Raw genomic sequence first — 21,040 nt, forward strand, 5'->3', positions numbered from 1 at the left:
TCCTTCCATGTAGTTACTTTATCCATTCAGCTCAACCCTATAACTCTATCCCAATGTTAATGGGGAAACCTTTATACAGCAAGTGGGTTGCTCGGAACTAGAAGAAACATTTCTTGTTCACTTAACAATCGTCCGAGGAAGTGATTGAGAGCTGCAATTTAGGAGTATCACCTCAGCACAAAGCTTACCCGCTGCCACACATACAGTATTTGTCAGTGTTTAGGAGTGAGTCAGCATACAATTATTAATTCATATAATCTGTCTCTCCTCTGTTCCGTGTGCATTGCTCTACAACATAGGTAACTTGTACAAAAGAAAATAATGAAAAAAATATATATAAAAGTACCAACAGGTCCACACACACATAGCAAAATTAATACTGGTCCCCAACATTGTGAATATGAGTTAGGGACACTGTTTAGATACTGTGAGAAAGGATTTCCCCGAACCCAACATGCGCCCTGTGGGTGGGACAGTGCCCGAAATGCAGGACTGTCCCACCAAAAGCAGAACGGTTGGGGAGTATATATATCAATAGAGATGAGAGGTCATAAAGCTGTACTTTTAGATATACACTGGAACAAAACAACGAAAAATTAGAAAACTGTATAGTAACAATGCCAGCAATTAGTGTCCTATATTGTAAAGTATAAGATACAAACACTTCAGAATATCGCTCCTATAAATTAACATTTCTAAAAATATATATATATATATATCTATATATCACATCCAAAGGAACGGCACTCCCAGTAAACAAAAGGCAACTGTGGCTGGTGCCCTCACAAATAGAAACATTGGGGGTCAAAAGGTGCGGCACTCAACTCCATGAATAAGACAAATAATATTTGTCTTATTCATGGAGCTGAGTGCCGCACCTTCTGACCCCCATTGTTTCTGTATATATACATACACACACACTTATAAACAGGATATTCAAACTAATTAAATCCAATGCCAACTAACTTCTCGCAGCTTGCAACTCTTAAGTGGGAAGATCAAGGACATGATAATTTCCATTGAGATTTGTCTGAATGTCATCATATATTATTTCTAGCTGTGGGAAAACTGTACTGTAAAAATAAAATACAAAGCATTTCTGTGACAAATAGAAGATGTGATCTAAACCATTTGGTATATCTATGCTCATGTGCACAGTTCTAAATAGGACAATAGATATATACAATGAATAAGCGTTGTTCTCCTGTATGTGCAAGATTTTTTTATGGCAGTCGTCATGAGATTACTACAGTACTTGTGCCTCCAAAATGTGCTTATTCTCTATCAGGGCCCTTGAAATTTGCCATTCTATCCAGTTTTACATAGTGCAGAAGACTAAAGCTAGGCACACACCTATACAATTATCGGACCGATCTTGCAATTCCCGACCTGTTCTTCAGATATTGTAAGTAGAGATGAGGGGGACCGGTTCTCAGAGAACCGGACCCACCCGAACATAGAGGATCAGAGTAGGATCAGAGTTTGGCTTGGGTTTTCCCGCGTAACTCGGAATCCAAAACGAGGCAAAACGTCATCATCCCGCTGTCGGATTCACGCGGGTTTTGGATTCTATAAAAGGTCCTGGTGATCGGCACCATTTCCACTCAGGCTCTGTTCTTCTCTGTTGTTCAAGGGTGCAGTGTTGTAGTTGTTCAAGGGTGCAGTTTTGTCATGCCGGGTCTGCAGTACATAAAGTTTGGGGTGCTGCTGTGTCACTGTTGTTCTGTCAATCAAGGGACTAGGGCTGCAGTTCATAAAGGGGTGCTCTGTCAATCCCAGGGTGCTCTTTCCCAGTGTAAAAAAATTAAAAGTTAAAATTAATAATTATCATTCCACAAAAAATAAAAGATTTCATTTAAATTTTTTTTGTTTGTTAGTTACGGTATTATTGTTCGTTGACACTGCCGGCCAGGCCGCAGTTTATCATCCACGTATTTGTGACTCTGCAGGTGGTCTGTCCGCACTGAGTGTGGTATAAGAGATAGATAGAAATTAGATAGACAATGTCTAGATCAATCCCAGATGTTAGACAGTTAATAGATCGACAGGTACAAAAGGTCGACAGGTACAAAAGGTCGACACAGTAAATGCAGACACAGTAAATGTCGACAGGGTCAAAAGGTAGACACAAAAATGGTCGACGCCTTTTTTTTTTAAATACCACTGTGCTCGCCACACTGCGCGCACAGTGGCTCGCTTCGCTCGCCACATGGATTTATTCCCCCTCCATGCCCACTTGGATGGTAGGGAATGACATTGGATAGTAGGGAATGAAGGACACTGGCTCATCTTAAGTGCCTAACCCTAAACCTAACCCTTAAAAAAAAAAAATCATGTGTCAATCATTTTCGTGTCGACCTTTTGACCCTGTCGACCATTTGTACATGTCGACCTTTAGTGTGTTGACCTTTTGTACATGTCGAGTAAGTAACTCCGCAAGGGTGCTTTGTTGTCCATAAAGGGGTGCTGTGTTGTTCATCCAGTGGTGCTCTTCCCCAGTGTAAAATAAATTACATCGAAATAAAATTAGCATTCCACAAAATTAAAAAAAAAAAAATTTTTTTTCAGGGTTTTTTTTGTGTTTGTGCTAGCTACACTATTATTGTTCGGTGACACTGCCGGCCACACAGCAGTTTATCATCCACGTATTTGTGACTCTGCAGGTGGTCTGTCCGCACTGAGTGTGGTATAAGAGATAGATAGAAATTAGATAGACAATGTCTAGATCAATCCCAGATGTTAGACAGTTAATAGATCGACAGGTACAAAAGGTCGACAGGTACAAAAGGTCGACACAGTAAATGCAGACACAGTAAATGTCGACAGGGTCAAAAGGTAGACACAAAAATGGTCAACGCCTTTTTTTTTTAAATACCACTGTGCTCGCCACACTGCGCGCACAGTGGCTCGCTTCGCTCGCCACATGGATTTATTCCCCCTCCATGCCCACTTGGATGGTAGGGAATGACATTGGATAGTAGGGAATGAAGGACACTGGCTCATCTTAAGTGCCTAACCCTAAACCTAACCCTTAAAAAAAAAAAATCATGTGTCAATCATTTTCGTGTCGACCTTTTGACCCTGTCGACCATTTGTACATGTCGACCTTTAGTGTGTTGACCTTTTGTACATGTCGAGTAAGTAACTCCGCAAGGGTGCTTTGTTGTCCATAAAGGGGTGCTGTGTTGTTCATCCAGTGGTGCTCTTCCCCAGTGTAAAATAAATTACATCGAAATAAAATTAGCATTCCACAAAATTAAAAAAAAAAAAATTTTTTTTCAGGGTTTTTTTTGTGTTTGTGCTAGCTACACTATTATTGTTCGGTGACACTGCCGGCCACACAGCAGTTTATCATCCACGTATTGTGACACTATAAGTCGTAGCGGAAACCCTTAGCCTTCCGAGGTGCCTGAACCTAACCACCCCCTCCCCGCACCCTAAACCTAACCCTCTCCCCTGATACTTGCCTTCGGGATGCCAGCTGGGATCCAGACGTTGTCAGGATTCGGCGTCAGTATTTTGACTGTTGGCATCCCGCACACTGCGATGCTGACCACATCCCAATTTTAATGACTCAGAGCAGACATAATTATCTGAGAATGTTTGTTACTTGTTGCATAGCAACCACCAAGCCAAAGTTTACATGAAAATGACATTACATTTATCTGGTTGGGGTTTATGTCCAAAATATTAAAAAACAGTTTGTTAGTAAGAGGTCACATATTGTTAAACAAAAATAAAAAAAATTAAATAAAAATATGAATAAATGCTCAGTGGTCAAGAAAAGGGACCAAAATAGAGAACTTTAGCAGCTGTAAAAGCACACTAACCTATCTCTATTATTAGTTTCCCTTTGTAGATATCCAATGTCGATAAGCTCTTCTTATACAGGATAATAGATTTGTGGATACAGGTTCGATATATTATGTTGACATGTTCATAATGACCAGATCCTTTAAAGATTTTGGATTGTTTCAGAGAACCTATATGTCCAATATACATTTTAGTGCTGAAGTTATAATAATCTTGACCCATGACGTCACTTAGCTACTAGCCTGGTGATACTAAGCCTGTTTGCAATGCTTACCAGTCTTAAAAATCCAGTTTAATTTTCATAGCATGAGGGCAGGGTGCAGGATCGCACTAGTGATTGGCTTTGCTGTCATAGCCTGGCCGAGACAAATTGTAAAGAGCGGTCACTGAGGAGACATGTACAACCCCCTAAACTTGCTCACAGCGTGTATTGAAATACTGTAATGTAGTTGATCAGGTTTCAGCATTTCTTAATTCTTCATTATCTTTGTAGATGTATGCTTTGTTGCTTTAATGTGAATGGTGGAAGTTGCATCACTGCCATCCACTTGTTATTCAGGAAGTGCCTCTGCAGCCATTGTTCAGCATGTACTGTACTTCTGCAGCTCTCCAGAGTACTGTTGTGATTTGCACAGACCACTTTACAGTGTCAGAAGTCTGGCTGTGATAGCACAAGGTCTCCGATGCGTAGATCCACTGGTTTTCGACAATGCCATTGCAGATGCATGGCTCAAGTCAGTGGTGTAACTATAAATCCTGCCACCCTTCGCAAGCTTGACGAACACCGCAAACGACCACTCTCTCTGTAAGAATGGCCCTTTACGATGGAGGTAGTTCTGGGTCTATACCCCAGAAGACCCTCTGGCGCCATTCTGCGAATGTGCTGAAGGACGCACGCGCCGCGGGGGGTGCTTGGAGGGATCCGATTGGAATCCTCTCACAGTGCTCTCCCAATAGAAGCCCATTGGTTTCAACAGGGTTACCTCATCATGAAGATGGCATTACCACCGCCACCAAGCCCCACAGGGCATCGCATTCCGGGGCTTGGTGCATATGACAAATGCGGTCAAACTCGTATTTTCGGGGTTTGACAGCATTTCTACCTTTTCTGTAACCCGCCCCTAAAGACTGATTGGAGCCGCTCCATAGACCGCTGGAAGGCAGCACACAAGGCAGTGGACTCACATGAGACAGAGCCATGGTATGCAGTAGTGCCTTGGCATGTGTGTGTGTGCCCACATACGCTGCTGCTGATTTATCTGCAGTAACTGACACTTGCTGCTGGCCGTGGCTATTTCAGGTGCCCTTTTCCCCGCCGCCATTAGCCGGTACCTTTGTATCTCTCCAGCACGTCCTCATAGGCCTGGAAGTATTCTCGCAGCACCGCACGCACGAGCAGGGAGGAGGCACTGGGCATGTAGCAAGCCATTGCTAGGATTAGCGCACCAGCCGTCTGACCACTGTACAGCGGGCTCTGGCCACCATCAGGCTGCTGATGCCGGCGGCAACTACAGCAGCGACAAGATGAGAAATCGGAGGGAGGGGATCTGTCAATGGAGATGCCCAGTCTACCCAGATTCTCCTCTTGTCCCTGTCCGCACACACAGTGGACAGTGGTCCCAGCTGCCACAGCCCTTCTCTCGGCGCCGACAGTCAGGGCTGAGCATTACATACTCGCTGTCTGCAGGGACGGTTGTCAAGACACTGGCTCAAGTTCAAGAAGAAATGTACACTACTGTGGCTAGCTGGGGACGAGGCTGTTTATATAGCAGACAAAGCTGTCTATTCCAGTGGTTCTCAAACTCTGTCCTCAGGACCCCACACAGTTCACATTTTACAGATCACCAGCAGGAGCACAGGTGTATTCATTATTCACTGACACATTTTAAAAGATCCACAGGTGAAGCTAATTATTTCACTTGTAATTCTGTGAGGAGACCTGGAAAACATGCAGTGTTTGGGGTCCTAAGGACAGAGTTTGAGAACCTGTGGTCTATTCTAATGGGGGTTGGATCAGGAGGATCCAGACACACTAATAAAAAAGTTTGATGATACATGCTTCAAAAACAATCCCTGGTTATTAAACTGTCATTAAGCCAAGATATAGGAGCACCAATCTTAAGCAATGTCTGCTTACTCCAGGGCAGGAGTGGGCAATAGGTGGCATCCCAGCTATATATTCCAGCACACCCTGCCATAGTTTTGCTATTTGGCCATGATAAAACTGTTGCAAGGCATGCTAGGTTGTTTAGTTCAACAGCAGCTGGAGGGCCACTTATTGCTGACCCCAGCTCTAAGGGACAGAACAAACTTCATAACAGATGAAAATTAATCAAGAATAAACACTTAAACGCTGATTTGTGCTATCAGCTATGAACTATGACTTCTAATATATTTATAATTTAATTATCCTGAACCTGGAACATAACAGACATAACTATTGGTGAAATGAAGTATAAGCTTTCTTTGTTTTTTTATTATCATGGGTTATTTCTCATATTTTATGTGTATGTAAATGGACTTCTTACCAATCAACATATAAAAATACAGTAATGTGCAAAAGTTTTAGGCAGGTGTGGACAAAATGCTGCAAAGTAAAGGTGCCTACACAGACAATTTTTCGGCCGATTTTGATGCATCGGAACGACAAATCGTGTTGTGTCCACGAACGATAAGCGGTACTGTGGGTCGTTTGACGTATCCTCAGATCTTACCTTACATGCAGTAGCATCTGGCCATCTCGTTAACGAGATTAAGGTCGTTGGTCAGATTGCACAGTTTCATGCACGATATCGTATGCCCAGGAGTGCCGGGGATATCAAGGGAAATTGTTAACAACTTTGCATGGTATGCGAGTCACACAAAAGATACAGAGAGGACTCCGCACAGGATATCATAATGTCAATAAGATTCAGAAAACCAACATCTAACATTCATTAGTTAAAGGGAGAAAAAAGAAAGAAAAAGATCTCCCTATCTCATAACACGGTTGGTGGTGCTCCCCTAGAGTAAACAGTATACATTTAGAAAGAATTATCCTATATAGTAGGATAACAGAAAGACACTCCTTTGTGGGGGCACTCTTGATGAAGGTATCTCAAATTAAGTTAAAACATAGTCTTTTTTAAGTGCATAATAAAATTAAAAGCGAACAACAGACAAAAAACACAGACCACAACACACACATTATAAAATACTCAGCACCACAGTATTGTATACCATATATAACTGTAGCAAAGTAAGATTGAAAATTGATAAAGGATATCTGCGCTGCGGTTTAAATAGACCAAAATGTGACCGCAGTTTGTGCAGAAATATAATCACCCTTCTATTTCTGGGTATATCTCATGCCCTGTTAGTAGTGAAAGGGAAAGGCGAAATATTGGATATGTTTGTAATAGTAAATGATAATATATAACAATCCTAATAATCTATATGTACAAGCTATGTCCAGTAACCGGCGTCTGATATCATAACCTTTGATTATTAATACATAATCCTTTTTTTTTCAGATAGTACTTTGCATCATTAGTTTAATATCTATAATAGCATGGTTTATAGTATTAATACCTGGATGTAGTTACCAAGCTTAGTATACCAAACAAATTGCAATCAACACCAATTTCCTCATTTGCTGATCCTATGTTACTTAAAATTGTAAATTAACCCCAGATTGTTGTGGCCCCGGACCCTGCATATACAATTTTTCCCACAATGCACACACAAGGGGTAGTTGACAAATATATATACACACAGATGTATAACTGAAGGGAAAGATAACCCCTCAAATGACAGAAGATTATGTCTATATATTAGCCAGACCAATTCTGGCTCGTTCACCCATGAGACAGGAGACACAGGTGTCACAGGAGGAGCAGATTTATTCAACAACATGGGGAAATGTATGCAATGTCTGTGCGGAGTAACCAAAATTTGAACAGAGGAAGCATACTAATAAATGACAGAGGGAAGCGTGTGTATTATCTATTGGTATAACCGCAATTGCTCCAGAGGTGTATCGGAAACCAGGGGGTCAGCTGGGAACAGCTGATACTCACACATCCATTGCAGTGTCACCGCGAGGTATAACAGGGCTATACAGGCGCCGGCCGGGAGATCAGCTAGACATTGCTGATACTCACGTGTCCTGTGACGCGCGCTTCGCCGTGCAGGCTTTCTCCAACAGGGGGCCAGGTGTAAGAGCTATCTGATTGCTGCGCCTTTATAGGCTGCATATTACTATAACCTCCTCCCCTCGCTTACAATCGCGAGGTGGGAGGAGTAAGGAAGGGTTGTCAAGGAGACAGTTCCTGTTTACCCCGTGCATCATCGGGAATCCCCTATTGCCCTGGGGAGGAATTCTCCTGACATGCTTAATCACCTATTAAATCACAGGCACCTCTTAAGAACGCAGAGTAGTAGTTTTTAATGTAGAATTATTGCACATCTGCATGTAACATCATAATCATAATGTCTAGCTGATCTCCCGGCCGGCGCCTGTATAGCCCTGTTATACCTCGCGGTGACACTGCAATGGATATGTGAGTATCAGCTTTTCCCAGCTGACCCCCTGGCTTCCGATACACCTCTGGAGCAATTGCGGTTATACCAATAGATAATACACAGGCTTCTCTCTGTCATTTATTAGTATGCTTCCTCTGTTCAAATTGCGGTTACTCCGCACAGACATTGCATACATTTCCCCATGTTGTTGAATAAATCTGCTCCTCCTGTGACACCTGTGTCTCCTGTCTCATGGGTGAACGAGCCAGAATTGGTCTGGCTAATATATAGACATAATCTTCTGTCATTTGAGGGGTTATCTTTCCCTTCAGTTATACATCTGTGTGTATATATATTTGTCAACTACCCCATGTGTGTGCATTGTGGGAAAAATTGTATACGCAGGGTCCGGGGCTACAACAATCTGGGGTTAATTTACAATTTTGAGGAACAGAGGATCAACAAATGAGGAAATTGGTGTTGATTGCAATTTGTTTGGTATACTAAGCTTGGTAACTTACATCCAGGTATTAATACTATAAACCATGCTATTATAGATATTAAACTAATGATGCAAAGTACTATCTGAAAAAAAAGGATTATGTATTAATAATCAAGGGTTATGATGATATCAGACGCCGGTTACTGGACATAGCTTGTACATATAGATTATTAGGATTGTTATATATTATCATTTACTATAACAGGTTGAGTCTCCCATATCCAAAATGCTTGGGACCAGGGGTATTTTGGATATCGGAATATTCCGTATTTTGGAATATTTGCATACTATAATGAAATATCTTGGGTATGGGACCCAAATCTAAACATAGAATTCATTTATGTGATATATACACCTAATACACATAGCCTGCAGGTCAATTAATACAATATTTAAAACAATTTTGAGCATCAAAAAAAGTTTCTGTACATACATGAAATTCATTTATGTTTCATATACACCCTATACACACAGTCTGAAGGCTATTGTATACTGTATTTTAATTATTTTGTGCTTTAAAAAAAGTTTGTGTACATTGAACCATCAGAAAGCAAAGGTTTCACTTTCTCGGTCATACTAAAAATATTCCGTAATTCGGAATATTCCGTATTTCGGAATATTTGGATATGGGAGACTCAACCTGTACAAGCATATCCAATATTTCGCCTTTCGCCTTTTCCTAATATTGGAGGTATGACGTCATTATCGCAGGTTTTACTTTTACACCATATTCAATTTCAAAGACGTATCGCAGTTTTGAAAAGTCTTTGATAAAAAACAGGGATAACTTTTCACCATTGAATAGGTGTCGAAAAAAAGTGCAGAATTGGGATTTAGGGGTGCAGGCTTTAAAAAAAATAGCCTGCACCCCTGGGAATGACATTTAAAAAAGAACGGTGTCAAAAAAAGTTTAAAAAAAAAATAGGGACACCCCAAAAAGTTAAATTAAAAATTGGGGTGAAAAAAAAAAAATGGGAAAAAATTGTTTAACAATAGAGAAATAGGTTCAGGGCTATTCTGCAAGTATGCGGCAGGTGTTTTCTAGAATAGAATTATAGCGGCAGGTGCACAAATGCAGAATTTTTAAAAACTTACTTTAGGGACATCAAAATATGCTAGTACCCATTTTCATGTACCCCAAATTTGATGGGACCACTTAAAAAAACGAAAAAAATAACCTAAGTGCTCTTCTGCATCACTTCTTCAATGTCGGGAAAAAAACACCTGCTGCGGCTATTTAAATCCCCGACTTTCAATTAAAGGCTAAAACGGGGGTACCCATAGTGTTCCCCCATGTTTTTACAACTTTAGGGGGGGTCTTACAATTATTTTAAGGAAAAATTCGTAACTTTACGCAAATCCAACTTCGGAGTTTCCCGTTTTCGTTAATTTTATATTGAATACAGGGATAAGCGGGAGCGCGCACCAGACTTTAAAGCAGGAAAAAGCTCCGATATGAAACGTTAACTTCGACAGTGAAGTTAACGTTTCATATTGAATACCCCTCTGTATAGGATAATTCTTTCTAAATGGTATGCGAGTCGTCTAGTGTGTAGGCACCTTTAGAATGCTTTCAAAAATAGAAGTGTTAATAGTTTATTTTTATCAATTAACAAAAGGCAAAGTGAATAAACAGAAGAGAAATCTAAATCAAATCAATATTTGGTGCGACCACCGTTTGCCTTCAAAACAGCATCAATTCTTCTAGGTACACTTGCACACAGTAAGGGATTATAGTAAGATGTATGAATAGCCAATCATACCAAACAGGTGATAATGATCATCATTTCCATATGTAGGTTGATACACAGTCACTAACTGAAACAGAAACAGCTGTATAGGAGGCTTAAAACATGGCAAGGAACAACCAAACTCTGCTACAAAGATGAGGTTGTGAAAAACAGTTTCATGTCACAGGTTATACACCATGGCAAGACTGAGCACAGCAACAAAACACAAGGGAGTTATACTGCATCAGCAAGGTCTCTCCCAGGCAAAGATTTCAAAGTAGACTGGGGTTTCAAAATGTGCTGTTCGAGCTCTTTTGAAGAAGCACAAAGAAACGGGCAACATTGAAGACTGTAGACGCCGTGGTCGGCCAAGGAAACTTCACCATGCTTACTTCCTTTCAAAATTGGAAGATGTCCAGCAGTGCCATCACCTCAGGACTAGCAGAATCCTGCGGGACCCAGGTACACCCCATCTACTGTTCAAAGAAGTCTGGCCAGAAATGGTCTTTATGGAAGAATTGCAGCCAAAAAGCCATACCTTTGACGTGGAAACAAGGCCAAGTGACTCAACTATGCACGAAAACATAGGAACTGGGGTGCAAACAAATGGAAGCAGGTGCTACTGTATGGACTGATGAGTAAACAAATGGACATATTTGGCTGTAACAGAAGGGCTGGAGAGCGGTACAATAATGAGAGTCTGCAGGCAACAGTGAAGCATGGTAGAGGTTCCTTGCAAGTTTGGGGCTGCATTTCAGCAAATGGAGTTGAGGATTTGGTCAGGATTAATGGTGTTCTCAATGCTGAGAAATACAGACAGGAACTTATCCATCATGCAATACAATCAGGGAGGCGTCTGATTGGCTCCAAACTTATTCTGCCGCAGGACAACGACCCCAAACATACAGCCAATGTCATTAAGAACCATCTTCAGCGTAAAGAAGAACAAGGAGTCCTGGAAGTGATAATATGGCCCCCACAAAGCCCTGATCTCAACATCATCGAGTCTGTCTGGGATTACATGAAGAGACAGAAGGATATGAGCAAGCCTACAGTACATACACAGAAGATCTGTGGTTAGCTCTCAAACATGTTTGGAACAACCAGCCTGCTGAGTTCCTTCAAAAACTGTGTGTAAGTGTACCTAGCAGAATTGATGCTGTTTTGAAGGCAAAGGGTGGTCACACCAAATATTGTTTTGATTTAGATTTCTCTTCTGTTCATTCGCTTTGCATTTTGTTAATTGATAAAAATAAACTATTAACACCTCTATTTTTTTGAAGCATTCTTACTTTGCAGAATTTTTTCCACACCTGCCAAAAACTTTTGCACAGTACTGTACATTTTCTGTCTCACCAATTATCTAAGTTGAATCTGTTAGGTTTTTCCTCGCCTTTCCTGGCACACAGTCTTTGGTATGTGGAATGCCCCTTCTATGTATCCTGATCTCCATTACTGCAGGGTCTGTAGAGCAACTACAGAGGAATCCCTGTAACTTCAGGCAATTAAGTGTCAGGATTCCATCAAATGAGATCACAGGTATTTTCTAATCTCTTACATTTTATATTGCCACTCTACTGGAAGAAAAAAAGAAAAAACAACTATTTTCTAATTTCCTTAACCACAGTGTATTTTCACTTTCACTTTTCACAATGTTATTTTACATCACGACATCTTTAAAACATTGGACACAGGATTTTTTTCAGTTGTGTAGTTATTTAAAAAAAAATCTCATAGTAAAGTGTAATTTTTTTTTAATTATAACAGAGCATACTGTAATTTGGTCCTTAAGTGTAAACAGTATTCATGAGGATGCAGCCTATCAACTAATTCAATTCTACACTGCGATGTCTGGCTGCGCACATTGTGGCAGATGTATGAAGCTCTGGGAAGTGATAAAGTGGAGAGTGATAAACGACCAACCACTCATCTACCAACTGTCAGGTTACAGGCTTTGTTTGAAAAATGACAGTTAGGCGCTGATTGGTTGGTCATTTATCACTCTCCACTTTATCACTTCCCAGAGCTTCATACATTTGCCCCATTGTCACTTATTATGATAAGTAATCTTCGCTTATTTTCCAGTGCACCTTTATGGGGTGGGAAGAAAAATGAGTGCAGACCAGTGGTTCCCAAACTGTGTACCGTGGCACCCTACAGTACCTTGGGACACTTGCAGGGGGGCCTCAGGTTGGTGGTCTGGCACCAAATCAAATTATTTAGAGTCAAATATGTGGACAAACCTATCCAACACCGTATAACTGAACTTAAGGATGACAGATAAGCACCAATTTACTTAATCATTTTTTTTCCCTGACTTTCTCAATAGCAAACTTTTGGCTTAGGGGTGCCATGAAAACAATGTTGATACTCTAAGGCGCCGCGATTCAAAAAAGTATGGGAACCACTGGCGTAGACACCTCACAGCAGAATATCTCTGCGACCATTCTGGAACACATTGCAGAGAACAGAGGCTGATGTTTTATGACAGAAAAACCAGAATGGCCTTGTTAGATTTCCCAATGCACTAGTCTCTTAATTTCCACAGTAAGGGGGGTATCCAATTAGCCGCGGTAAATTACTGCGGCTAATTACCTCGCCCGCGGCTATTCAATTAGCCCCGAAGTCGGCCTGACGCCAGCACTTATAAGGGGTTTTTTTTCGGGACCTAATGTGTCCCGAAAAAGAATCCACGATAACTGCCGTTTTTTCACCTGAGAAAAGGCGAAAACAGATAGGTGCCACGATAAGCTCACTGACCTATGTGTCTTCGTGAGAACTATCCTGTTATTTCGACCGAAAATCGGCAAAAAATCCCCGTTTTTCAACTATCGTGGGGGTCAATTAGCTTCCAAACAATGTTCCGGGCTATTTGGATACCCCCCTAAATATTGATGGTATAATGCAAATTTTACTAGCTAATATACTAGCTAATATAGCAGTGACAGTAATATTCTAATAAATAAATATTCACAAACAGTAAAGTTTTCAGCTTTTGATCAAAGTCTATTTTAAGATGTACGTCAATCAACCTATAAATATTCTAATATCAAGTTGATTGCACTGCTAGCCCTGATGTATGGTGTAATTACTTGGGGCTTAATTACACAGTTGTATGTTCTCCAGGGAGAGAGTTATGTTATTGTGTGCGTTGTGACACTTTTTATAGATTAACGCTGCTAAGTATTACAGAGACTATGATTTAAAGACGGCTGAGGTTTCAGCAGATGTCAATCATTCAGGTTGAAGACTGAGGCTTCTTTGATGACTCTCAATCTCCTCATTAGGAACAGCTTTTTGTCACTCACATCTCTTAGGGAGACACACATGATCTATAAATTGACATCAAACTTCTCTAGATCCCCTTATGTTCAGTAAAAACTTTAATGATGAGTCCTATGTGTCCTTATTAAGTGCACCTATAGCCTATATAAAGCAGAAGCAGACAATTCGTAGACTTAGAGGGCAAATCAATTCAGAATTACGGTACAGAAATATTGAAAAGATTTTCCTGAGCACCATTATAACATGTAGAGAGGAAAATCTGTAAGTTGCTGGAGAAATGGCAACTCACCGAGAACTGAATCGCCCCTTAAAAATTGGCACTGCCCCATAGGGCTTTGTAAATATTTTATACCTTGCACAAAGCTTGGCAGGTCCCTCTCAAGTTACCTGTGAAAATGTATAAATGGGGTATAGTTCCACTTCAAAATGTTCTTTATTAGCTAAAATGGTGCCCCAAATAAAACAAAGTTATATGAATGAATTCCAACAAACCATGTTCACCCAGATTTATTATAGGATTGAATTCTGATCACATAAGCATTTCAAATTAAACGGTTTTAATTGAAAAACATGGTTGTATGGCATGAAATAGAGCCCTCTGATGGCAAGTGTCTTCAGAGTCTGATGCAGATAAGATCAGAACATCAAGATGCTGAGGTGGTTTTAACATACTTGCCTACCCTCCAGATTTGGTCGGGAGCCTCTAGGATGCACCAGCAGAGTGTGCATCTGAGTTTGTACATGAATCACAACGGAACATGGAATGAAAAAAGCTGTGACAGCTACATTATAACACATCGTATACAGATTCAGAGATACAAGTGTCACATATCAAATTAATCAGCACAGTTGGCTGACGCGTCCTATTGTGGCTTAGACGCATTTTGTTGAAAAATGACACAATAAATACACCCGGCGCTAGCAGAGTCTCACAGGACCTTGCACACTGGGCTTTTTAGAGCAACTGCAGCAAAGATGTAAAAGGACACATCTGTATGTAACAAATTCTCAAGTGGTGCTGGACATGATTACTATCCCTACCATCCCTTGACCTTAAAACACATTCTACTTCTATCAAACACTCTTGTTTTTATTTAATTTTCTTATCAAAAAGTATTGATCATTCTCTAAATTTCTAATTTCTGTAGTTACTAGTTTCCAAGTTACACGCTGATCTACAGATTGATGCCTACCTGGCATAGCATGAACGAGGTCTCCGCACAGCACGAAGAATTTTGGCTTGGGACACAGTTTATTAATGGCATCCACCGTCTCTTCTGTTAATCTGATCTCCTCACCCCATTCATCTCCCCCAAAGTCGCTGTCACCAATTGCCCAGGATTTCATGAGGCCGAACTGTGGGTCTGCCCCTTGGATGAAATAAAAGGGCTCTTTCCATTCTGATTCCACATCTCAAAAAACAAACAAACAAACAAAAAAACAAATTAGATTAGTGTTCCCTGTTGTATAGTGTATATACAATTGATCTGGAATATTGCTAAAAACAGTCTTTTACATATCAATATTAACTAAAAAGCCAAATATGTAAATACATTTTCTAAAAAGCTTGAGTTTCATAACTGTGGAAATATCGAAGCTGCTGACCTTTCTATTTAACAAAGTGAATCAATTCCTGGGGCATTTAGTGGCTTATGGGTTTTTTTCTGCAATGCAAATGACCCGTTCACTGAAAAAGGTACCGTGACACACTGAAAAACAAATGTAGCTATGTACTATGTGTGTCCCTGGGAGGGCGAGTTGCTGTGCATTCTGGGAAACCCATTACACTTCTTGGTAAATTGCCATTGCGAATAAAATTGTTCAGCTTTGTGTAGCTCTAGTAATTTTCTTAGATGGCACAATTTTAACTTGGCATAAGTTCATGGAAAAATGTTCCTCAGATTCATTTTAAACTATGAATATTCCATCACTAAAATATTCCATCACATTAAAAATTCTTAGATGATTTTAAATTTTCTTAATATGTCTCAGACCTGACCCTAGATGCAGCATATATGCAGTTATAAAGTCGGCGATCAAAATGTCAACATTTATAACGTCAATAGTAGAAAACAGACATGGTTAAATTGTCGACACTTAAAAATACATTGTTGACATTTAAGCCATGTTGACATCCTCATGGCGGAATATAATTATTTTTGCCGCCCGCAGCAGTATTACGCGCCAAACGGCAGCTATTCAATTGTTCCTGCTGACGGGCGCGATAGCATGATTTCAGCTTGCATCCTCATGAGGTGGCTGGCAGAAATTGGTGAAAAGCCCTGGTTTTGGGCACACAAACTGCTGTTTGAGTACACTAACCAGGACTTTAGATGGCTAAACCTGGTCTATTTGGGCGCGTCATGCATGAAAAGTTATGGCCGCCCAAAACCATTGAATATTGCTCCCTGATCTCCCGTCATTTTAGATGGGGGATCGGACCTGAAAAAACAATTGAATCCCCCGCAAAGAATGTTGACAAAATATACAACACCCATTCAATGAAATGTCTTTCGTTAACATGCATGCTTGGTTGAACAAAAAGATTTAATTTGAGGATCACACTGAAATAAAAGGGTGGAAAGGATACATTTTTGTGGAGTGGGGCACAGGCACCGCCATTTCTACTCCACAAAAGGATCTGATATTTACAGCAGCACTGAGATGGCAAAGATTACATGTCGTCTTTGCCCAATTTGCACAAATGTGATGTAATAAAGCTCCCAATATCCAGAAAAATGGAAAGGTTTAATTTAATGGAAGAGGTGAAACTAAAGTGGAAAGAGATTTCATTTTTTTATAGAAAATCTTTCACTTTCATAACAATTCTTCGGATTTTTCCCCAAGTCCACATATATAGACACAATTACGGAGGTTTTCGCAGAGAGTACGTGTGCAACTTGTTATGCTGCTTGGTACACCATGTTCTTGCCTCAGTGTAAAGCCATTACACATCCAGTGAGCTTCATAAATATGGTCCACTGTGTATTTTTCAGGCATGACTGTCTCTAGCAGATTAAAATGCTCTGCAGCAAATATAGCCAAGTGCAAATCAGGGTTTGAGGTTCAGTTGTTACCAGAACGGAAGCTAAATCTAGCACATTTTTCATCCAAGAAGTCACAATGGCCTAAATTTAGTAGCTAGTTAAGCAATTAAATGTTAAATTAGCAGGGTGCTTTAAATCCTAGCAACAACAGAAACGTAATTGTCTACCAGGGTCTGAGAGATCGTGCAGCTTTTATATCAGTATATATTGTATTTCTAATGGTGGACTGAAGCAATGAACAACTGGACAAATACACAACATACCCAGCAGAAAAAATATGTGCCAAGGTATCTTACCCCAGAGGCAGTTTTAGGTAATTTTAGAAAGGCGTCAAAAGGTCTTCTGAAGTTGTCGACTACTACCGGTGACTACTCAATCAGCAGCTTCTCCGCCACAGCTCCAGTTCATGGAGTCACAAAGAGAAGGATTGACAGTTCTCAGACGACATACGTTCAGCAAGCCGACATTCAGAATGTTGACATGGTCTGAATGTCAACATTCACACTGTTCGACAGTGACAAAATGTCAACATTGTGAATTTCGATAGACGTAGGGTTAGGGTTAGTTGACAAGTCAATGGAAAAAACGCATTGTCGAAATGTCGTCATTCACAGGGGGGAATTAATTGTTAGTGCCCGTGGCTGCTACTAACAGATGCCCAATTGTTGCTCTGTTTGGGCGCGAACAGGCCAAGCACACATTTCTGCTCGTGCACTCCTGATGTGGCGAGCAGAAATGTGCGATAAGTCCAGGTTTGGGATAGTAGTTTGAGCACACTATCCAGAACTTTAGACGGGTTTGGCTATTTTACATGGGTCTAAGGTTTAATTGGGCGCAACAGGCGTGATAATTAATGGGCGCCCAAAAAAACCCCAATTGAATCGCCCCCACAATGTCCACATTGGGAATGTCGACATTTGCCATCTTGACATTCCATTCATATCTACATTTTATACCACACCCGCTCAGAGGGGTAAATTTACTAAAGTGAGTTTTTAGAAGTGGAGTTGTTGCCCATAGCAACCAATCAGATTATAGCTATTATCTTCTAGAAGGTGCTAGTTAAATGTTAAGTAGAATCTGATTGGTTGCTATGGGCAACATCTCCACTTATAAAAACTCTCACTTTAGTAAATATATCCCTGAGTATCACTATTTTGGTAGAATAAGAGTGTGGACAGACCAACTAAAATATAGGTTCCAGGAGGGGTAATGTGGCAGCCAAGCAGTGGTCATAACTGGCAAGTTTCTCCAAGAGCATTCCTAGATTATGTTCTCCATACTGCTGGGAATTTTCTCACCATATTCACTTTTTTGGATCTCTCTAAGGGATATATTTACTAAAGTGCGGGTTTTAGAAGTGGAGTGGTTCGGTTTAGTCACATAATCTGTGGCGCGCCAAATGGTCCCATGCTGCAAAGTGTTTAAATGCTCCTAATGGATAGCAAGTTGACATCCCTTCCCTCACTGCTATTAATTATTATAATATGGCAAGTGTATCACATATAGTATAGAATTCCATACACAAAAAACCTTACGGTTTCACACGTCCCATTTCTGCCACTCAAACTCCAAAAAGAGATGAAATTACGATCATTAAGGCTGTTGCATTAATGGACGTGTTCCTTGCGCAATACATACATGACACCATGTGGTTAAGTGCAGATTCAGCACTCTCAAAGTGAGATTGCTCACAAAATGGTGGAGCTGCTAATTCACAGAATTGTGTGCTCATTGGAATACACACATGCAGTCTATGCAACTGAGGTCTGAGCAGAACATACAGCTGCGCAGATGGGATAAGAGTATGGTAGATGGGGGAACAGGGAGACAATGGAGGCGCCTGCCGTCGGGTGCCAGCACTCCATTGCCCACAATATATGTAGCGTTCCCGCTAGGCTGTCTTAGCGGGGTGCGGCGCCCTGCCCTCCTTCTGGAGGGCAAAAAGCACCCTGCCCTCCAGGAGGAGGACAAAAAGCGCCCTGCCCTCACAGCCTGCGGGTGCCGTTCTCACCCGCGGGACGCAGTGTCCCGCGGGTGGAGAAACATGCGGTTACCCGGTCACCGCCGGAGAATAGACGCCGGGCGCATGCGCCCGGCATCTATTCTCCCTTTCTGCAGCGCTTGGGGGCTGCCCGGCATGTCCGTAAGCGCCGGGCGCGCCCCCAAGTATGACGAAAAGGGGATGCGTCTTATAGACGCCCCCTTTTCATGACCACGCCCCCTTTTTGGGCGCGCGCAAGGTTGCCCTCTCTAGCTCGGGCGCCCTGCCTGCCGCCGGAGCTAGAGTGAACACTAATATGCACAACACTTAAGGCTATTTTATATTACTGTTTTTGTGCATATGTAATAGATAGATATGCACAATAAATATTTTCCCATTTTTTTAGGGGATGTGCCAAATTAAAAGTTGCCTCCGGGCGTCTGGGATGAACTTACGCCACTGTGGGGGAAGAAGACAGAGTGGTGTGGATGCAGCAGACAGAATGGTGTGTAGAGGGGAAGATTAGGCAGTACAGATGGGGGCGAGCCAAAGTGATGCAGATTGGTGGAAAACAGTGTACATGGGGGGAGACAGTGGCACAGTTGCAACATGGGGGTACAGAGTGGCATGGATGCGGGAAGACAGAGCGCAGATGGGTAAAGCCAGATTGGTGTGGATGAGACATACAGACTTGTACAATGGGAGACCACACAACAGTAGGGATTGGGGAAGACAGAATGGTGCGGGTGGGAGGGGAAAGACAGTGGCACAGTTGCGGGGGACAGAGTGGTGCAGTTGGAGGAAGAAAGACAGTGGCAGAGATGAGGGGAAGACAGAGTGACGTGGCTGGGGGCAAGGCAATGGTGCAGATGGAAAGAAACAGTGGCACGGATGCAGGAAGACAGAGCGGTGCACATGGGGAAAGACATATTGGTGTGGATGAGAGAATGCAGACTAGCACAGTTGGGAGAACACACAGCTGTAGGGATTGGGGACTTTATAGCAGCATGGAGGCAAAGATAGTGTACATGTATAGACAGAGTATGATAGTTTTAGCAATTGGGAAGCTGAATGTGTATAATGAATGAGATTGATGTATGGAGTGAGAAGGATGTTGGAACACAGTGACATTTTTGTGGTGACTGAATGGGAAGATTGTGGGCACTGAGTGGGATGTGGGAGCCACATAACTGCTCAGACCTCAGTTGCATGGACTGCATGTGTGTATTCCAATGAGCACACAATTCTGTGAATTAGCAGCTCCACCATTTTGTGACAGCAATCTCACTCGGTGAGAGTGCTGAATCTGCAGTTAACCACATGGTGTCATGGCATATCATATCTGTATTACACAAGGAACACATCCATTAAGGCATCAGCCTTAAGGATTGTAATTTCATCGCTTTTTGGAGTTTGGAGTGCATGAAAATCAATAGGTTTTGTGAAATTTCAGATCATGTCTAAGCAGCCTTAATGGGACATGTGAAACCGTAAGGTTTTTGGTCTATGGTATTTCATAGCTTTTTAAAATGTATTTATCTTTTAAAGGAGAGAGAGGGAAAGATAAAGTGAGGGGGAGAGAGAAATTAGTGAGAGAAGAGAGAGGAGGGTGATAGAGAGACAGATGAGATGGGGATGAGTGAAATGAGAGAGATGGGGATGAGTGAAATGAGAGAGATGGGGATGAGTGAAATGAGAGAGATGGGGATGAGTGAAATGAGAGAGATGGGGATGAGTGAAATGAGAGAGATGGGGATGAGTGAAATGAGAGAGATGGGGATGAGTGAAATGAGAGAGATGGGGATGAGTGAAATGAGAGAGATGGGGATGAGTGAAATGAGAGAGATGGGGATGAGTGAAATGAGAGAGATGGGGATGAGTGAAATGAGAGAGATGGGGATGAGTGAAATGAGAGAGATGGGGATGAGTGAAATGAGAGAGATGGGGATGAGTGAAATGAGGGAGAGGGGGTGAGTGGAATGAGAGAGAGGGGGTGAGTGAAATGAGGGAGTGGGGGTGAGTGAAATGAGGGAGAGGGGGTGAGTGAAATGAGGGAGAGGGGGTGAGTGAAATGAGGGAGAGGGGGTGAGTGAAATGAGGGAGAGGGGGTGAGTGAAATGAGGGAGAGGGGGTGAGAGAGGGGGTGAGAGAAAATAAAGAGAAAAAATAGATAGAG

At 41.6% G+C, this 21,040-nt stretch overlaps 1 protein-coding gene across 1 annotated transcript in view; it reads right to left on the reverse strand.

The window, feature by feature from the left end:
* Nucleotides 1-21,040, reverse strand: part of CPPED1 (calcineurin like phosphoesterase domain containing 1) — a 145,383-nt gene that overhangs the window by 111,632 nt on the left and 12,711 nt on the right. The window contains exon 2 of the mRNA XM_088474230.1: nt 15,027-15,245. Within this exon, the coding sequence (XP_088330356.1) occupies nt 15,027-15,245 (219 nt within the window). The remainder of the gene's footprint in view (nt 1-15,026; nt 15,246-21,040) is intronic.

The sequence above is a fragment of the Taudactylus pleione genome, unplaced genomic scaffold (assembly GCF_031769625.1).
Source record: "Taudactylus pleione unplaced genomic scaffold, aTauple2 ptg000149l, whole genome shotgun sequence".
NCBI lineage: Eukaryota > Metazoa > Chordata > Amphibia > Anura > Myobatrachidae > Taudactylus > Taudactylus pleione.